The sequence below is a fragment of the Pseudorasbora parva genome, chromosome 3 (genome assembly GCF_024679245.1).
Source record: "Pseudorasbora parva isolate DD20220531a chromosome 3, ASM2467924v1, whole genome shotgun sequence".
NCBI lineage: Eukaryota > Metazoa > Chordata > Actinopteri > Cypriniformes > Gobionidae > Pseudorasbora > Pseudorasbora parva.
The window spans coordinates 51063034-51082164 of NC_090174.1; the positions used below are offsets into that span (position 1 = coordinate 51063034).

At 37.0% G+C, this 19131-nt stretch overlaps 1 protein-coding gene across 1 annotated transcript in view; it reads left to right on the forward strand.

Annotated features, from left to right (window-relative positions):
* piwil2 (piwi-like RNA-mediated gene silencing 2) overlaps positions 1 to 19131 on the forward strand; it is a 40880-nt gene that overhangs the window by 13885 nt on the left and 7864 nt on the right. The window contains exons 4-14 of the mRNA XM_067439389.1: positions 1208 to 1319; positions 1767 to 1967; positions 3951 to 4061; positions 5454 to 5571; positions 5656 to 5780; positions 12964 to 13044; positions 13290 to 13403; positions 16945 to 17133; positions 17372 to 17456; positions 18254 to 18343; positions 18460 to 18600. Coding sequence (XP_067295490.1) covers positions 1208 to 1319; positions 1767 to 1967; positions 3951 to 4061; positions 5454 to 5571; positions 5656 to 5780; positions 12964 to 13044; positions 13290 to 13403; positions 16945 to 17133; positions 17372 to 17456; positions 18254 to 18343; positions 18460 to 18600 — 1367 coding nt within the window. The remainder of the gene's footprint in view (positions 1 to 1207; positions 1320 to 1766; positions 1968 to 3950; positions 4062 to 5453; positions 5572 to 5655; positions 5781 to 12963; positions 13045 to 13289; positions 13404 to 16944; positions 17134 to 17371; positions 17457 to 18253; positions 18344 to 18459; positions 18601 to 19131) is intronic.

Sequence of the window (19131 nt, forward strand, 5' to 3'; positions counted from 1 at the left end):
ATATCAGTTCATGGTTTGTGTGTGTATAAGAGTGAAAAAATGTCAGTATTTCATTGAGATTTGAGATTAAATAAACAGCTTAAGTATTGTAGAGCTTGTAGTATTAATTTTCACGTGCAGTTACACATTGTCGGTTAAAAACAAGAAAGTGGCTGGTAAAAACATTGAGTGGCTGGTAGATTTTGAAATCCACCAGCCACAGTGGCCGGTGGACAAAAAAGTTAATTTCCATCCCTGATTAATACTCGTCAAGATGTGCACTGAGATTTTTGTTTGTGTATTTGACCAATAATAAGCTGGAAAAAGAAGCAAATGTTTGCACTTGTATGTCAGAGGCGGCTTTATAACGGTGTGTGTACTTAAGACGTGAGCGCGACATCTGCGGGGATTTGTAGAATTATGTGCAATTCCGCGCGAAATTCAGACCGATCACACACTAATACTAACTCACACGCTGTCATGAGGAAAAGTCCAGCAGAACGCGCGTTCGCCGTGTTCAGAGGGTTAACCGGGCTGAGTGAGTATGCGGTGCGTGTCAACTTGCTGATGCTCGGTCGGAGAGGAGAGGAGAGCGCAGCTGGGATCAATACTGTAGAAACTGAGTTGACTATCGTATCTTTTCAGATATTTCAGTATCGATATTTTTGACAACACTAGTTGCATTGTCCCGACCCAGGCTTTTTAAAAGTGAAATAAATCCATATTCCAGAGAGCCCCGTGCTCCATGGCTAAAAGAACAAGCGGGCGCGCACGCACCGTAAATCAGGTGGCCATGGAAATCAAAACCTGCGCGCTTGGAACCGATGATCGGAACCGAAAACAAATTTTCTAAACAAATCCAATGGCATCGTTATTTTTAAAATGGTTCCAGGTTAGAACCGGTTCTCGATGCCCTACCCTACAGACAGTAGTCCATATCATGTTTTGATTAAGTGCACAACCCTATATTTGAGTTATGAAAATTTGACAAAATTCATTGACGTTCTGCTTTACAAATTCCATTTTTATGACAGGATTTTGAGGTTCCGGCCACGTTTTATGCATCACGAAAATCATGGGGTCCTGGCCAATAGGTTTTTTTTATTTTATTTTTTTATGTGTATCCAACACTTTAGTTTATGAAGAAACAGGTTGTCTCTAAGTGTTTGTCTGAGTATAATTCTGTTATCTGTCTGTGTTGAATATTGTTTTCTCTGTCATAAATCAGGTAGGGGTGCAGCGGGCGATTTTGGGGCAGATGTCCAGCCTAAGCCAAGCATCATCGGGGCAGCCTCTTTGACTACAGAAAGAGAGGAAGCTCGCTTAGAAGAATCCATCAGGTGATGTTCTCCAGCACCACCTAGGATTGTTGTTTCGTGCATATTAGTCCAGTTTCTTTCTTACCAATTCATTGTATTTTTTATTTGCACATGGATAACATTAAGTAATAGTTCACCTGAAAATAAAGTTCTCTTTCATGTCATTTCAATCCTGCATGACTTAATTTTTTTCTGAAGATTGAAAGTGAATAACTCAACTTTGGCTCTGTTTAAAATGTTCTCTCTCGCACACAAAGCTGTCATATGGCTTCAGCCAAATGGATTAGCTGTATGATAATTTAATGCAAGTTTTGTTGTCTTTTTGGAGCTTATTATTTTGCTTCATTGAGGAAAGAAAGTCATATGGTTTGGAACGACAACATGAGGATGAATAAATTAATGATTTTAGTCCTTTAAAATAAGATTACTAAATGCTGGTAATTTGAGTTTTGCTCTGTGTGGTTACAGTTTCCTGGGCAGAGGATTTGTTGGTGTTGGTAGAGCAGCAGTTCCTCATATAGGTGTAGGTCGTGGACCAATTGGCCTAGCTGGCCCCATGTCTCCCGTAGCTGCCCCTTTTTCTTTGGCGTCTGCTGCATCTGTCTCTGAAGAAACTCCAGTTCTTCCAGGAACACCACCCAAAGTTGAAGTGAAAATTGAGACAGTGAAGTATGAATTCTCTTTCAATCTCCTCTTGACCAGAATATTTGTTCGATGTTTGTTCTGCAGCTGGGGTATATTCACTGTCTAGAGCGCACAACTGCATGAGCTTTTATTGAAAAAGTGCATGTCTGAGCTTGCATTTTGGGTTGGGCTGCTTTCATTTGACATTGTGGAAAATAGAATAATAGAATCAAAATCTATTAGCTTTTTTACCCAATAGGGATTAGACAGAGAAAACATTTTCCCTCACCATCACATTACAGTGCTTGTGCACTGTGTGGCCGTGAATGAATGACAGTGCAGCAGTGCACATTTTACTTCTGGTTTGCCAATTCGTTGGCAAGTTGCTTGAATTGTGGGTTCATTAGCCTATTATTAATAATGGAAAAACACGACAAATAACGGTACAATGACAAACTCCCTTAAATAGGCGCTTTTGTGTTTAGTTTTGAAACCAAATCTTCTACGATCATCTTGCCAATATCTTCTCACTCGTGATGAATGAGATTTTATTCCTCCTGCTAGTTTATGCTGCAACTCTCGTTCGGCTCACGCTGCACGTCAGTTTTTAATTATAGTTAGTCTCTTCTTTAATTGAACTTTTTTTTTTACTTCTATAAAATATCAAAACGACGGTAGAGTCAGTGCCACAAGTGATGTAACTGGTGGTATGCCTGAACACCGGTAACACAGACCACTGTTAATTTCCTTAATGAAGACGAAGATGAAAAATATTTGTCAACGCCCACTTTTTATGGGACTAAAATGAGACGTTGACAAGCTAAACTAATGTCTGATGATAAAAATGACAAAACTATGCTGTTTCTTTGTTAACAAGACCAGACGAGACTAGAATGTTATTTGAGGAATATCCGAAATTAAAAATACATTATCTCATTCTCTTCCTATGCTGTCTTTCAAAAATGTTTCTCCATCTCGGGCAGCCAGCAGCAGTGGTAGCTGACGTCCCAGGTACGGGTAGTCTAGTCTACCAAAACTCAAACAATTTTTGGTTCAACGCATCTGGTGATATAGACTAATGTCTGTGAATAGTGAATTAGGGCTGTCAAAATTGCTCAAAAATGACGTTTGAATATTCCCTCTAAAACAAACACGAATATTCGAACTATTCGAACATCTGGTTGCACGTCAATAACAGGAAAAATTAATACACAGAGACATTAGCTACTTTTATAGTTTGTCTATTTAAGTTTATACATATTTGACAAAGTATTACTTACACAAAAACAAGTAGATTGTTATTATAAATTATATAATTATGTAATTAAATATTATATATAAATTAATGGCCAAGACCGCAGAGCGCAGACCTCAGACCAAAAAATCAGCTTATTGAAATAACCAGTTTTCCCCGTTCAGTAAACGGACAATGCAAGTCAACCGCGTTTACATGACTTTATTTATAAACCGGGTTATTCCTTGTAGTGACGTCAAAAATAATAACATCAGTATATCCGACGGAGTTTTTCAAATGTGACGTCAGTTGTGATGTTAAATAAAGCGTGCGCCATGTCAGCGGGAGATTTACGGCTCATATTATCCCTTATGCAGTTATGCAGCGTTTTGACTGAACCTCTTCTAGGCTACTTCGGCTGTATGAGAAAAAAGATTTTTTGGGTCTTAAACGAGTCTGCGTTTGTGATATATGTCCTTATTTCATGCAAAACGCTCACTCGCTCTGTCTGGATGCAATTAAATTTGCTCTAAGTTTGCGTTTTTGTCACCTATCACACATGCGCACTTCAATAAGCTGACAGAAAGCAGGTTAATGCGTTTACATGCAGCACAAAATCGAGGTAAGAGGAAGAAAACTACCTGTTCTGACCGGTTTATGCTTACGCCGTTTATGACATTACTCCGATAAAAGAAAACGGGTTACCGTGTTTACATGACAGTGTTCATTGTCGGCTTATTAGGCATAATCGGCTTAAGAACGTGCATGTAAACGCACCCAATGTGTTCCTACAGGGAGCCTCTGCCGAAAACAGGAACCAAAGGCAGTCCTGTGTCCATCGGATCCAACTACATCCCCATCTGCTGCAAAAATGAAGCTGTGTTTCAGTACCATGTTACTTTTACGTGAGTCTTAAAGACCCTCTGTGGTGATTGTTTTTTTTTTTAATGTGGTGATTTTAATATGCTTTCAGACAAACCATGTGCATATTCATAAGTCCCCACACCGTTGCTGAGTATTTTTTCAGTTTGTAGTTTATAGCCACCTGTTTCCTACTGTTGCAAACATGTAACCAGTCCCATTAATGTGCAAGGTGGGGCTTTTCCTATCATTCTATATCATTCTGATAATTCGACTTGTAGTAGGCTGTGTTTGCCAAGAATCTGGCGATACGATATTTATCACGATACATGGGTTGCGATACGATTAAAACATTTTTTTCTTCACTATGAGGACACACGAATGCATAAACTGTCACTTCATGAGAATTAAACGTTTCGTTTAAGAAAGCTGTCATATGAACACAGACACTCAAAGGTCTTGGCTACCTGTCAAAATAAAAGTTTAGTTTAACGTGAAGTTTAACATGGAGAAATTGACAGAATATATTAGGCTGCTGTTGCAGCCTATACAGTAGATTTAACTACACCTCTATGTAATAATAATACGTCTCTACTAATAATAATAATTATGCCTAGATGGTTCCTTATTTTTCACTTGATATTTTATGTATAAACAATGATTCCTTTTTAAACAGCATACAGCCTTTAAATGTTTATATATGAGTTACTTATATAGATGAATAATTATCATTGTAAATAATAAACGTATTGCATTTAATTGATTTAAAATAAAATAAAAAAATTTTTAAACATGATGCATTATTTAAGAGTTTTAAGTATTGTAGAACATGAGTAGCTCTCGGCGACTTTCATTTTTTAAAAAGTAGCTTGTTTCAAAACATTAATAGCAGAAGGGCTGGTTTTGCCCACATGTACTGATGATATAGTTAAAATATTGTGCACTCTGAAGTTCTCAGCCCATTTCTTCAAAAGGTTTTACACAAAGCAATGAACAGTACTATGAACAGACAATTGTTTAAAATGTACACTCACATTAGATGAAGACTTCAGTCTTATCTAATGTAGTCATATCTGACATATGTAATAATCCAGATGGTGGTCCCTCCATAAACTAACATCACAGTCAGAGTAGGACACTTATAATTTATCCCATTGGAAACAAACTTAGAGTTATCCCGTACAGTTTTCAGAGCTAATGATGTCTAATGTTGATTGTTCCAGATCAGTAATGGCCAGTGAACTATAAAATGAATTACTGCGCCTTCATATGAATATTTAAAGGAAACAAGTTGTTTACCCCTGCCTGTTGGAATAAAGTACACATTTAGTTCATGGCCTATATTGTGACCAGTATTGATTTGAATGAATGTGATTAGCAGCATTTTTTTTAGAACTCATGTTTAATGAAGTGAATGATCTGTTATTGAATTTCAGCCCAAATGTTGAGTCTATCGGTATGCGCTTTGGTATGATGAAGGAACATCGACCTACTACAGGAGAAGTGGTGGCTTTTGACGGATCTATCCTCTATCTGCCAAAACGTCTTCAAGAGGTTTGTATATTTGATAGATGTTGTTGTTTTCCACTTTAAACATGCCTCATTTCCCAAGTTTACTTTGGCTTTGCTGTCTGACAGGTTGTTCATCTTAAAGCTGAGAGAAAAACCGACAATCAGCAGATCGACATCAAGATCCAGTTGACAAAGATCCTGCCGCCCAGCTCAGACCTGTGTATCCCATTCTACAATGTGGTTCTAAGGAGGTGTGCATTCTCTATGTATAGACGGTTTCATCGAACGCACGCGCGTTGCTACGGTTACGCGCCTGGCCCGAAGTTAACTTCCGGTCTGTGTCTGTTTGTATGGCGCACTACTCAGTAGAAATACATTTTAAAGTACTATTCTTGGTTAACATGATATAAATATTAAAAATCAAGCAGAGAGCACATGACACAAGTTTCCCAACATTATTCTTATATTATGAAACAAAGAAACATGTTATGCCGACGCATTGCATAATTGAAAGGCGAGTGCGCATGCATTTATATAGGCTACTGTGAACCCACCGGTAAAATGATGTTCGTTCAAATCCAGCTCAGGCAGTGGCGTAACTTACTAATGATGGGCCCCAGTGCAGGCTATGCAGTTAGGCCCCCCTAACCTAGCATGTAACACTTTAGGTTTAGGTTTCATTTCTATATCAGGATATCGGTTGTTTATTATTATTTACAAATCAAATATTAATGGCTTATTCTGTGTCACCGTAGGGCCTACATCCCTTAATCGTAAAAAAAGACACTATTTTATAATCACTAAGATTCCAAATGTGAGTTATTTAGGTTATTTAGGGGGGTTCGGGGGCATGCTCCCCCGAGAAAATTTAGATTTCTAGGATCTACATATGTGCATTTTAAGATGTTCTGAAGGCCAAAAAAGTAGATAACAATATTACTAGAGACTCATCAAGATGGACATGTTGACATAGGCTATTTTTTTGTGAGTTTGTCCGTTCAAACGCAAGACTTGTTGTGAGAGAAATCAATATTTGCGCGCGATGTGAGACTGCACGCTTTCGGATGAGTGCACAGAGACAGATGTTCCCATTCGCGTCTTCTGGCACTACGCGCGGGTGAGGATGGTGAAAATGACTGTCCATATTCGAACCTAAGGCAGCACTCGCATGCATTGAACAAAGTTTATAAATAGAGACCGTTTTGCCCACATTTTTCTTTTATAATCGCTGGTGTTAGTGTATCACTGAGGAGCCCCATCACGAGTCATGACGGGGGATAGCCTATAACTCACAATACTCCGTAATTTTTGGCCATGCAGATAAATGTGAGATATAATTATAAAATATTAATTGTCTACTTTTATTTGTGTACACTCACATGACAACAAAACTTTGTGCTTTAGTAAAATAAATAAAAAAGGTGCGCTTTCTATCTGCGAGAATCTGAAACTCGGTAAATACATGACATAAACATGAAACATACGTCTAATGAAAGCTTGAAATCGCTAGATTTAAATCAAATAATTCACATTGTATAGTGAATTGTTGAGCTCGCTGGCATAGAGCGGAATATCTAGCGGAGCGTCACGCAACTGTGCTCCGCTCACATGCTGAAAAAGGTGGTCAGTAGCCTATCCTAAGCGTGACGGTAGAGCGCGACAGCCGTGTGAAATCTGAAACCAGTGCTTTTCATTTTAAATGTGAGTGTCACAATATTCTACGGAGTCACTTTGTCGCCAGGGGCAAGTTTACAATGTGGGCATGGGCCCGTGTGCGCTGCGGGCCCCCCTGCCGCACGGGCCCCAGTGCGACTGCACTGCCTGCACTGTCTATAGTTACGCCCCTGAGCTCAGGCATGACATAAATCTGTAGCTTACTATACTTGTTGTAGCCATTAAACAATGTTTTTTTTTTTCTTCATATTTATGTTTAAATATTATAATATTATTTTTAGATCTCATCTGATTATGATAGGCTATAAGTGCAAAGATGCGAGTGGGTCAGAAATGATTTTGGTGGTTATATTTAGTTTAATATTAAGTTTTGTTTTGTAAAAAGCCTTTCTTTCGTTTTGTACAAATTGTCTCTTAATTTTAATAAAGGGTTCTTCGGTTAATTGCATGTATTTAATTAATAAGAAATAAATAAGTAGACTAGGTCGCGGAAGCCATCGCTTTCATCATGAACTGAAGCGCGTCTCAAACTGAAACTCGGCAGGCTTGCCTCACAGACATGAGGAATATGTAGCCTAATATGTGTAGAAACAAAAGATTTAAATAAGCACATGGTGCAGTGTTCAGAACTCACATGGTAAACAACCAGCGTTATACAGATGATCACGGCGATGGGCATGAGCGGGATGTTAAAGTTTAAGGGATTTTTTTTTTTTTTTTTTACCTTCTACTGAATATGATCGGGTTTAAGCACATTTTAAACAGGTGGCACTTATTCACACACGTAATTTTGTGAATAAGTAATTTTGTCGTTTTCTCTAATGATTTTAAAAACATCTTGTAGTGCTTACCTGCTTGTAGTTATCAGTATACTGTTATATTCTATTATATGATTTTGTCATTTCACACTGTGGCCAATTTAAATGTTACCAACTAAATGAGACATACTGAGTTTATAATTAAATTTATTAATTGCGTTTAATTATTGCATCTAAAGATTTTTCACGTGAATAAAGGCAAATAGATTTGCACACTTTGCTTAATCACTAGTCTGTTAAACTTGTCAGAAGTTCTCGTTTCTAATCTGCCCTCGTGGTCTATTTTTTTCTCTCATCAAAACCGAATACCATCAGTGGTTGTACATCAAGAGCATGAACAGTTTTTGTGCATTTTGTTTCGCGATCTGACCGGAACAAACAGAAAGTCTCTGCAACGGCGTTAAGCGTTAGATTAAAGCGCTCGTCTGTGTTAAGACTGCATGAGCCGCGTTTGCTGCATTGAACTGCATTTTGTTTGTATTAGTTAGGTTAATCCGTGAAGCAAGATGTTTTAAAAAAGTGGTAGGGACATGTCCCACCTGTCCCACCCGCAAAATACGCCTATAAGTTAAAAAAATTGGTTGATTGACGCCAATCGGACGTTCATGTTTTTTTTCCCGTCTATTTGAAAGTTCGGCTAATAAACATGGTCATTTTTTTAATAAGTTACATAAACTGCTTTCAGGAGTTTTTGACCGGCATATATCATCAAAATGTCCGGAAAACGAAACCTCTGCCGGTCACTTTGACCGGCTCCATTTTTTTCTAGCGGAAACTCTGGGATCAACGTGACGGTGAGTAATGACAGGATTTTCAGTTTTGGGTGACCTACCCTTTAAGTGGGGCGTTTTCCCACTCTATATTAAAGACATAAATGGGAGATTATTTATAATAAACATGCTGAAACAAAAAAAAATCTATACATTAAGATAATGGTGCACAATCAAAATTAAAGATGCTAACGCATAAGAAAGATAACGCATCCTCTGGTGTTATTGATGTCTACCGGAAGTTAAGTTTGGGCCACAAAAGCGCGCATGCGCAGTAGCGTTTGTTTATGTTGTTACCGTTGAAACCGTCTATAGTATCAGGATTCTCAAGACATCACAGGGGTTTCATTTATTCTCCTTGTTTTGCTCTTTCATGGTTTGGAATGTCCTTTTCTGGGAGAATACAAATGTGCTCTCTTTTATTAAAGAGCCCCTATTATGGATTTTTGAAAATTACATTTCATGTAGTGTGTAACAGTTCTAAGTGAATGAAAACATCCTGCAAAGTTTTAAATCTGAAAGTGCAGCGTATATAAAATTATTGTTCATTGTCAGATTGACAGATTATCTGTCTTTCTTACTACTTTAAGTAAAGATAAGTGATGGAGTAAAATTTGTTTTGCAAATCAGTCATTCACGTTAACGTTTGTGCTGTTATTTATACAGTTCACACGTGTACTACAATAAATTAGAAACACACACACACACAGGTTTGTTGATAGAAATACACTTGTTAATGCTGATGGTTAGGAATTACAGTTAAAACATCTTATGTACTTCAAACTGAGTAGCATCACTGAGAAATAACTAGTTCCTCCAATGTTTCATCATCGATTCAGACTTGCACTTGGATTTATGTAAAATCAACGTCATCATTACTGTCTTTACAGTGTGTATCACTGAGCTTTAGGAAGCCTCCGCACGGAGCTGGAGTTCAGTTTTAGTAATGGGCATTTAGTTTCGGAAATACACACTGTAGGTGGTAGATCAATCACAATAGACAGGGCCACCTGACCAATAAGAGCAGATTCATCCATCAAGTTGTTCATTGAACATTGTGATGTGCAATGTATATTATGAGAAAACAACTCAAGTATTTTTAACATTTAATGCATGTAAACCTGTTGTTGGAGACCTCTATATTAGGAATATTTAAAATAGCATGGGGGCACTATAATGTATGACCTCACTAATTGTTTGAAATAAGAGTTTGATGTTTTACATGGACATAATGTCATGTTTCACAATGCAAAGTGAACCGTTTCTCTTAATTTATGCAAACTGAGGTTGTGACATCAGAACCATGAGAAAAATAATTTGCCTCAAATTAATTCTACCTTCTCTGTTACAGACAGAACTCTTTCTCTTGTAAGACAAAACCCTTAGCAGTCGTATCACTCAGTGGATTCCCTCGTGTGGTGTCCTGGAGTCTTAGCACTGGGCCTGTCTGAAGTCAACCATGTTTGAAATCTACAATTAGCTGCGGTCTCGGTGGGGACTGAACACCCTGTTTGCTCTTGATAGCCAGGAGTGAAAACATGCTCCTAAGAGACTGCTTGACTGCATCTGCCTCACTCCATTTCCCTCCACTGCTTCTTTTAAAGATCAGAAATGGGGTCATCAAGTAATTTTTGAAAATTAAGTGTAATCGCATTACTGGCCACGTGACATAGCAGCCCAAAGAGATATGAAGACTATTGGTTTCGTTACATTAAAGCTAAATTCTGCATTCAATATAAGTTGAACTCATTCGACAGCATTTGTGGCATTATGTTGATTACCACAAAAATCTGTTTTACTTTTGAAAGGCCAAAATGAAGGTTACAGTGAGGTATTTACAATAGAAAATTAATTGGGCCAATTTTTTTTGAGGGATTAAAGTAGGGCTGGGACAATAAATCAATGCCTTACAAATTGAAAAATTATTCTGGATCGAATCTGAGATTTAAAAATTAAGAGAGTTTTTGCTTAAAAATAAGCAAAATAATCTGCCAGTGGGGTAAGAAAAATTATTTTGCTTACCCCACTGGCAGATTATTTTGCTTATTTTAAGCAAAAACTCTTAATTTTTATTTATATTTTCCCAAAACAAGACAATTACTTTTCTTGTCAAATACTTCTATGCGTTCGCCATCTTTTACTGGTCACCAAGAGTTGAAGAATGTTCAACTTTGAGTAACTTGAGTCACTTTTCACCCAGCCATCCAATCACAATGGCGGGACAAATACAACACCGACCAACCAACCACCACAGTCTGCTTTTACAACATCAACAGATGAAAACAAGCAGTATAAGAACGTGTTTTTGTTTTTTTTAAACGAGCCAAAGCAAAAACATTGTATTGGGATTTTCATATAGAATCAATACAGAAACAAACTATCTGTGAAATGAGATGCTAGTAACAGTTCCGCGGATATTTCGTATCATTACAAGCAAAGAGTCTCAACTGGAGAAAAACACTGCGCTGTCAAAAAGCTCTCAAGCGCTCACAGCAACGCGTTTTCAGCAGAGCGCCTAGCATTTTCAGCTGGATAAACACTCTTTGGTGGACACACGACCTAAAGGCAGAAGTGATGCTCATGATTTGATAAATGAGCTTACATTTGTTTTTGTTTTTTAGGTGTAAAGATATATTGTATAACAATACAGGAAAGGTCAGTAAGTGATTTTTATCACACTAAAAATCATTTGAGGGTCCATATTGTTTAAGTCTTGTGGCTATACTATTAAAATAAGCATTTAAATGTTTACAGATTCACTTGCATTCAATTCTATTCACTTGCATTGTAAGTGCCTTACTGTAAACCATTTATCAAAACGAATTATCAAAATGATGGTAAGTTGTACAATCAAAATGATTTTAGTAGTGTTTTAGAATCATCATTATATAATTAGGGGTGTTTCCGACTTAGGATTTACACATTCGAATCAGAATTGTCAAATCTTTCTGTGATAGTAGAAAGTCGAATCATGTGTGTGTGTGTGAATGGGTTGGGAGGGGCACGACACTAGTCATCAGGAGGGTAAAGCACACCGGATGCGAAGCTTGGCACATTATATACACGAAAGCTCAATTTTGAATCGACTTCTAACAGAAGAGCTGTTGGGTGTATCTTGTAGCACAGGGTGAAATTAGTATATACATTGACGATTTAGGGTAAATATAAATTTAATATAAAACCTTGAAATGGTGCTCTGTGGCAAGGCAGGATTTTAAACAACTTCCTGAGTTGCAGCGGACAGGCGCTGAATGCCGCCACTGGTGTGTGTACACTCATTAAAAACAATGTGTTCAAATTTTAAACGCTTTAAAATATTGTGCACCCCCATATTGGCAAAATGGTATGATCCTTGTTTCTTAAGATTTGACTTTTAGATCGGTGGTCGAATCCAGCTCTGTTTAACGATGCATTGAATCTTCGACTATTCGGGGTCACCCCTAAATATTATACAATTTATTTGTATTTTTTTAAATTTTAAATTATTTTATGTTCATTTTAATTTACATTTTTTTTTAATTTTGTGCTTTTGTGAATTTTATTTGTTTTAAAAATATTTATATTTATCTTTATTTATTTTATTTATTTTATTTTATTTATTTTTTAAATTATAGTTGCACTTAAGCTTATTTAAATTGTTAGTTGCCAAAGCAACTTTAAGTTTGTTTTTCATCTAATAGCTAAGTTTAATTTAATTTAATGAAAACAAATAATTATAATTCATAATAGTTTTAGTTAATAACACCACTGAATTTTACACATTGATTGAGATGATTTGAAATTGGTATTGAAACCAGAATATTCATGTAATGATAATTTGCATGTAAATATGACTCTCCATCTTCATGTAATTTAGATTTTTTTATCATGAAAAATATCATAGGCTACCCACCAATAACCATTTGATCATTTATGGGCAATATTAAATCAAATATTCAGTAATGTATTGGGAAACACTGCCAGTGTGAAAACACAACGTGACCCTGCTGTTGTAGTTAAGCTGTTCACTTGCACACCACATGAGCAAGCGGTGTGAAACAGGCCGTATGGTTGAGCCCTGTGGATGATTGCTCCACTTTTTCTGTGCATATGAGACAAGACGGAGCTATAATGTCTTGTTGACAGTCAGCTCTGACATCTCTCACTTTCCTATTCTTTCTCTTCTACTCCAGAGTGATGAAATTACTGGGGCTGAAACTGGTGGGCAGAAACCATTACGACTCCAATGCTGTTGTGGTTCTCGGCAAACACAGGTATTTTGCACCGACCTGATTATCTGTGATTACATTCCAACTGAAATTGCTGTGCTCCACATTGTTTGGTTTCATACTGAATAAATCTAGACTTAAGCTTCACTATTTTTTTCACCTGCCCTATGATTACCAGGCAGACACATGTGAATCGTTTCAGCACCACTTACAATAAGGGTTTGCATTCTATGTTCAGGTTCCTGGTGATTTGATTGTTACCTAACTGTCTGTGAATGTGTGTCTGTCAGGCTTCAGGTGTGGCCTGGATACTCCACGAGTATCAAGCACACTGATGGTGGCCTCTACCTCATTGTGGACGTCTCGCATAAGGTGCTGCGAAACGACTCTGTGCTGGATGTCATGTGAGTTTAATCAGTTCAGACATGTTTGACAGTTCAGTTTGATCACTCATTCAGATAGACATGCCCCTGTGTGTAAAGCCATTGCTGTTTTGTCAGTTCCATAGTTCCAAAGTTTTTTTTAAAATCTAGTGAGCTGTCTACCTTGACAACAGTCAGCAACTCAGCATACAGGTCCTTCTAAAAAAAAATGCATATTGTGATAAAGTTTATTGTTTTTCATAATATAATGATAAAAATTAAACTTTCATATATTTTAGATTCATTGCAAACCAACTGAAATATTTCAGGTCTTTTATTGTTTTAATACTGATGATTTTGGCATCTTAAAAAATTAGCATATTTCATCCGACCAATAAAAGAAAAGTTTTTTTAATACAAAAAAGTCCTTCAAATAATTATGTTCAGTTATGCACTCAATACTTGGTCGGGAATCCTTTTGCAGAAATGACAATGCGGCGTGGCATGGAGGCAATCAGCCTGTGGCACTGCTGAGGTGTTATGGAGGCCCAGGATGCTTCGAAAGCGGCCTTAAGCTCATCCAGAGTGTTGGGTCTTGCGTCTCTCAACTTTCTCTTCACAATATCCCACAGATTCTCTATGGGGTTCAGGTCAGGAGAGTTGGCAGGCCAATTGAGCACAGTAATACTATTGTCTGTAAACCATTTACCAGTGGTTTTGGCACTGTGATCAGGTGCCAGGTCGTGCTGAAAAACAAAATTTTCATCTCCATAAAGCTTTTCAGCAGATGGAAGCATGAAGTTCTCCAAAATCTCCTGATAGCAAGGTGCATTGACCCTGCCCTTGATAAAACACAGTGGACCAACACCAGCAGCTGACATGGCACCCCAGACCATCACTGACTGCGGGTACTTGACACTGGACTTCAGGCATTTTGGCATTTCCTTCTCCCCAGTCTTCCTCCAGACTCTGGCACCTTGATTTCCGAATGACATGCAAAATTTGCTTTCATCCGAAAAAAGTACTTTGGACCACTGAGCAACAGTCCAGTGCTGCTTCTCTGTAGCCCAAAAGTGGCTTGACCTGGGGAATGCGGCACCTGTAGCCCATGCCTGTGCACGGTGGCTCTGGATGTTTCTACTCCAGACTCAGTCCACTGCTTCCGCAGATCCCCCAAGGTCTGGAATCGGTCCTTCTCCACAATCTTCCTCAGGGTCCGGTCACCTCTTCCCGTTGTGCAGCGTTTTTTGCCACACTTTTTCCTTCCCACAGACTTCCCACTGAGGTGCCTTGATACAGCACTCTGGGAACAGCCTATTAGTTTAGAAATGTCTTTCTGTGTCTTACCTTGAGGGTGTCAATGATGGCCTTCTGGACAGCAGTCAGGTCGGCAGTTTTACCCATGATTGCGGTTTTGAGTAATGAACCAGGCTGGGAGTTTTTAAAAGCCTCAGGAATCTTTTGCAGGTGTTTAGAGTTAATTAGTTGATTCAGATGATTAGGTTAATAGCTCGTTTAGAGAACCTTTTCATGATATGCTAATTTATTGAGACAGGAATTTTGGGTTTTCATGAGCTGTATGCCAAAATCATCAGTATTAAAACAATAAAAGACCTGAAATATTTCAGTTGGTGTGCAATGAATCTAAAATATATGAAAGTTTAATTTTTATCATTACATTATGGAAAATAATGAACTTTATCACAATATGCTAATTTTTTGAGTAGGACCTGTAATACGAAAATTGACTTGAATATTGCAGTATTTATTATATTTATTTATTGTGCACATCATTCTTTTAAAGGCCGATTGAAGTGCTTTGAAGCGCAGCATTATTCAATGTGTTGACATAATTTCCACTGACACATTAAGACGGCCGTGACATATCGAACAGCTCCTCCCCTTTTTTAAAGTAGGGGAGCGTTTCACATGTCCGAGCTTGACCAGAGCTGCGGAGCTCATAAATGCTGTGGTTTCCTTGACCTCTTAATGTTTCTCCTCGGTATCACTTGAAAATTAAGCATTCTGTGCAAAATTCAAATGGAATCCAAAACATTTTGTGGTCTCCACCGACTTGCGCACATGATCCGCTCTGTGCTATCGTGTCTCTGGACCGGAGCAGACTGTGCATGCTCCAGCGGTTCACGTGACACTAACTTGAAACCAGACTTCATTCACCCCATTGGAATTGTCTGAATCGTTCCCTATTTAGTTCACTATGTGCGATTCAACATGTAAAAAAAATAATAAATGTGTTAACAAGTGATTTTAACAATTTAAGCCATAATTTCAGCATCTATTTATAATGTAGTGGGTAGGATGCTTTAGATTTTAGAGAGCATTTGATTGGACATGAGAAGCTGAGTGCAGAGTTATGTCATCAAAATGCATCCATATTGGCAGAAGTGAGAGAGTGAACCATTAATATCTTCTAAATGCAAATGTTGTCATTGTTTTGGGAAACACTAGCTAATAGATAAGACTAAGGTTAACATATTCATACTAAAAGCTAAATAACTTGATTTCATGGTGACTTTAGGTGATGGGAAAAATCAATTACTGCCCTACATTTTTCTTCTTGACAGACAAATCGTCGTCCTCTGATAGGCGCTCAACTGTTTTTCCTATCATGGGTAGCCTGGAGGTTACTGATGAAAATATTTAACTTAATTTTGCGATCTGAATTTGAGCAGTCGAATTAGACTGTTTTCTTTTAAAAATATATTAACTTGAAATTTGAGATCTGAATATGAGCAATCTAATTTGATCAATCAGAAATCTATTTTATCTGAAATTCTGTAAGTTGATTTTTTTTTTTTTTTGTATCTGAATTTGTAAACATTGAGAAATATTCATTGAAAATCAGGTTTTGAGAGGTAAATTCCAATGGTTTCCAAAGTAAAATAATTTAAAAGGGGTGAATTCAGAGTAAATAAATTCAGATAAATGTTTTTTAAAATAAAATTTTACAAAACTAAGTATTAAGTGGCTGTTAAATATTAAATATTTATGTCTCTTTTTTTGCTTCCATAATTTTACCCAATATGTATGTATGCTATGCACTTTTCATCTTGGGGTAATGCATAATTATTTCATAAACTGTCCTAAAATATCTGAATAAAATATCTTGTATAGTTTTTCTTGGTACTTTTAACTACACTGTTTATACCATTGGGTAGCGTTTAATGCTGACATGGCAAAAATATTATAAAATAATAATAATATAATATTGAGTGTCAGAGAACAGTGGTCAACTTGATGCAAATCAGCAGCGTCACAATGCTACCAATGTGGGAGTGATCAGTTGTCCGATTCATTTGGGTAATGCAGTGAAGTAGGAACACCTACTAGAAACCACAGGCCAGATACTTTCCAATCTCCAGTGATTTAATTGCAGAAGGCAGCTGACAATGTAGACAGAAATGAAGCTCATTAGGTTTTGGATCACAACTTATCTGAATAAAATATTTAAAATGCATGCTAAATTTTAGGCTAAAATCGCTTTAATCCGTTTGCACAAATCAGTGCAATGATGTCAATTGCTTAACCTTGCTGTTTTCGAATACCTGTTTGTCTGCCGTAGGAACCTGATTTACCAAGGAAGTCGTGAGAGCTTTCAGGACGAATGCACAAAGGAGTTTGTCGGTTCAATCGTCATAACTCGCTATAACAACCGCACTTACCGTATTGATGACATCGAGTGGGCAAAGTCTCCCAAAGACACTTTCACCTTGGCTGACGGATCTGTGACCACGTTTGTCGATTACTACAGGTTTATCTGCTGTGTGGGGGAACCCACTTCTTTAATTTAAGACCAGGAAAAAAAAAGTCATGACAGCTGGACAGTAAATTGTATAACTGGATTATATGACACAAATGACATTGTGAAAGTCATAGCATTTGTAAAATGTAGCCCATTATGAGAGATCTATATATGCTGGTTTAAAGTGATAAATTATGATTTTAATGTTTGTTGTGTCAAATTTCTAATTAGCTTTTTATATGCACAGTAAAAACTATGGCATTACCATAAAGGAACTGGACCAACCACTGCTCATCCATCGTCCAAAAGAGAGGTCCAAACCAGGAGGAAAGGTGATACAATGCATATCAGGATTGTTGGATTAAAAGTAGATGCTGTTTTGTTTGCTTATAATATTTTAAGTTAAAAAGGTTTTAAAAATGACAGTGAGCAGTTGCAATTTAATCAGTGGTTTGAATAATGTATCTCACAGGCCTGTCTGATTTCACACTCCATGCTGTCATCTAGTGGTGTTATTGGGTGCTGTACATTTAATAGTAATTTAGTTGTCATTTTTATTTTTATAACTATTTACCACACTTGTCGATAAAAGGTAAATTGAGAAAAATGGCCAGTCATATACCCACTGTTTAAATGTTTGGGGTCAGTAAGATTTTATTTTAAGAAATAAATAAATAGAAATAAAATAATATTTTTTATAAGAAATAAGAAATGTTTCTTGAGCACCAAATCAACATTTTAGAATGATTTCTGAAGGATTATGTGACACTAAAGATTAGAGTAATTATGCTGAATATTCAGCTTTGCCATCACAGGAATAAATTACATTTTAAATTATATTAAAATAGAAATGTTTTTTTTAAATGTAATAATATTCAGCAATGGCGATCATTACCACCATTGGTGAGCATAAAATACTACTTAAAATAAGCATTACAAATTCTTATAAATTCTAAAATCCTGAATGTTAGTTTTTCTCTTGTGTAGTCTCTTGGTAAAATGGCTCCTCATTGATTTTGTTCCTCAATTGTTTGTTTTGGTGACCACATTTGTGGAAGCTTTTTCATGACTGCTGACCATTGTTGGGATATTATTGTTATTAATGTGAGTTTTATCTACTTCATAACAGGTAATAACGGGTGAAATCCTGCTGCTGCCGGAACTCTCCTTCATGACTGGCATCCCTGAGAAAATGCGGAAAGATTTCAGAGCCATGAAGGTACGAATCCATCACCTGTAAAACAAAGTGTCAAACTGAGTCAGGTGGGTAAACATTTTATTTTGGAAACTGTTTAGATAGTCATACCAAACTATCCTTCTTGGTCCGTGTTTCAGGATCTGACCATGCACATCAATTTGGGAGCTGAGCAACACACCCAGAGTCTCAGACAACTGCTGCACAACATCAACAGCAATAATGAAGCTCTCTCAGAGCTGGGCCGTTGGGGCCTCAGCATCAGCCAGGAGATTCTAGTGGTGAGAAAAGAAACGCACACCTCCGTACTGTATCTGGCAGTGTAGTTTAGGACACCTTTTTGTCTTAGATATTTTCACAGCTCAGTTCCTCCATCTTTACCAAACAAGAAATATGTTCATGTTCAGCTCCTTACCTGAATATATCTTATTAAATTGTATTATTCTATAATAGTTATCTACATTGCTGGTCAAAAGTTTGGAATTTTTAATGTTTTTAAAAGAAGTCTCTTATGCTCACCAAGGGTACATTTTAATCAAAAAAACAAAAAACAAAAAAACAATAATATTGTGAAATAATACAATTTGAAATAGCTGATTTCTATTTTTAATATATTTTAGAAATTAAATACAACCTTTTGATGTCAGTGAAAATGTAGTTTATTCAGTTATGGAAAAGCTGACTTTTTAGCATCATTACTCTAGTTACTGGTGCTCAAGAAACGTCTTACTATCAATGTTGAAAACAATTGTGCTGCTTAATAAATAAGTGTGTGTGTGTGTGTGTGTGTGTACCGCCCACGGTATATCCCT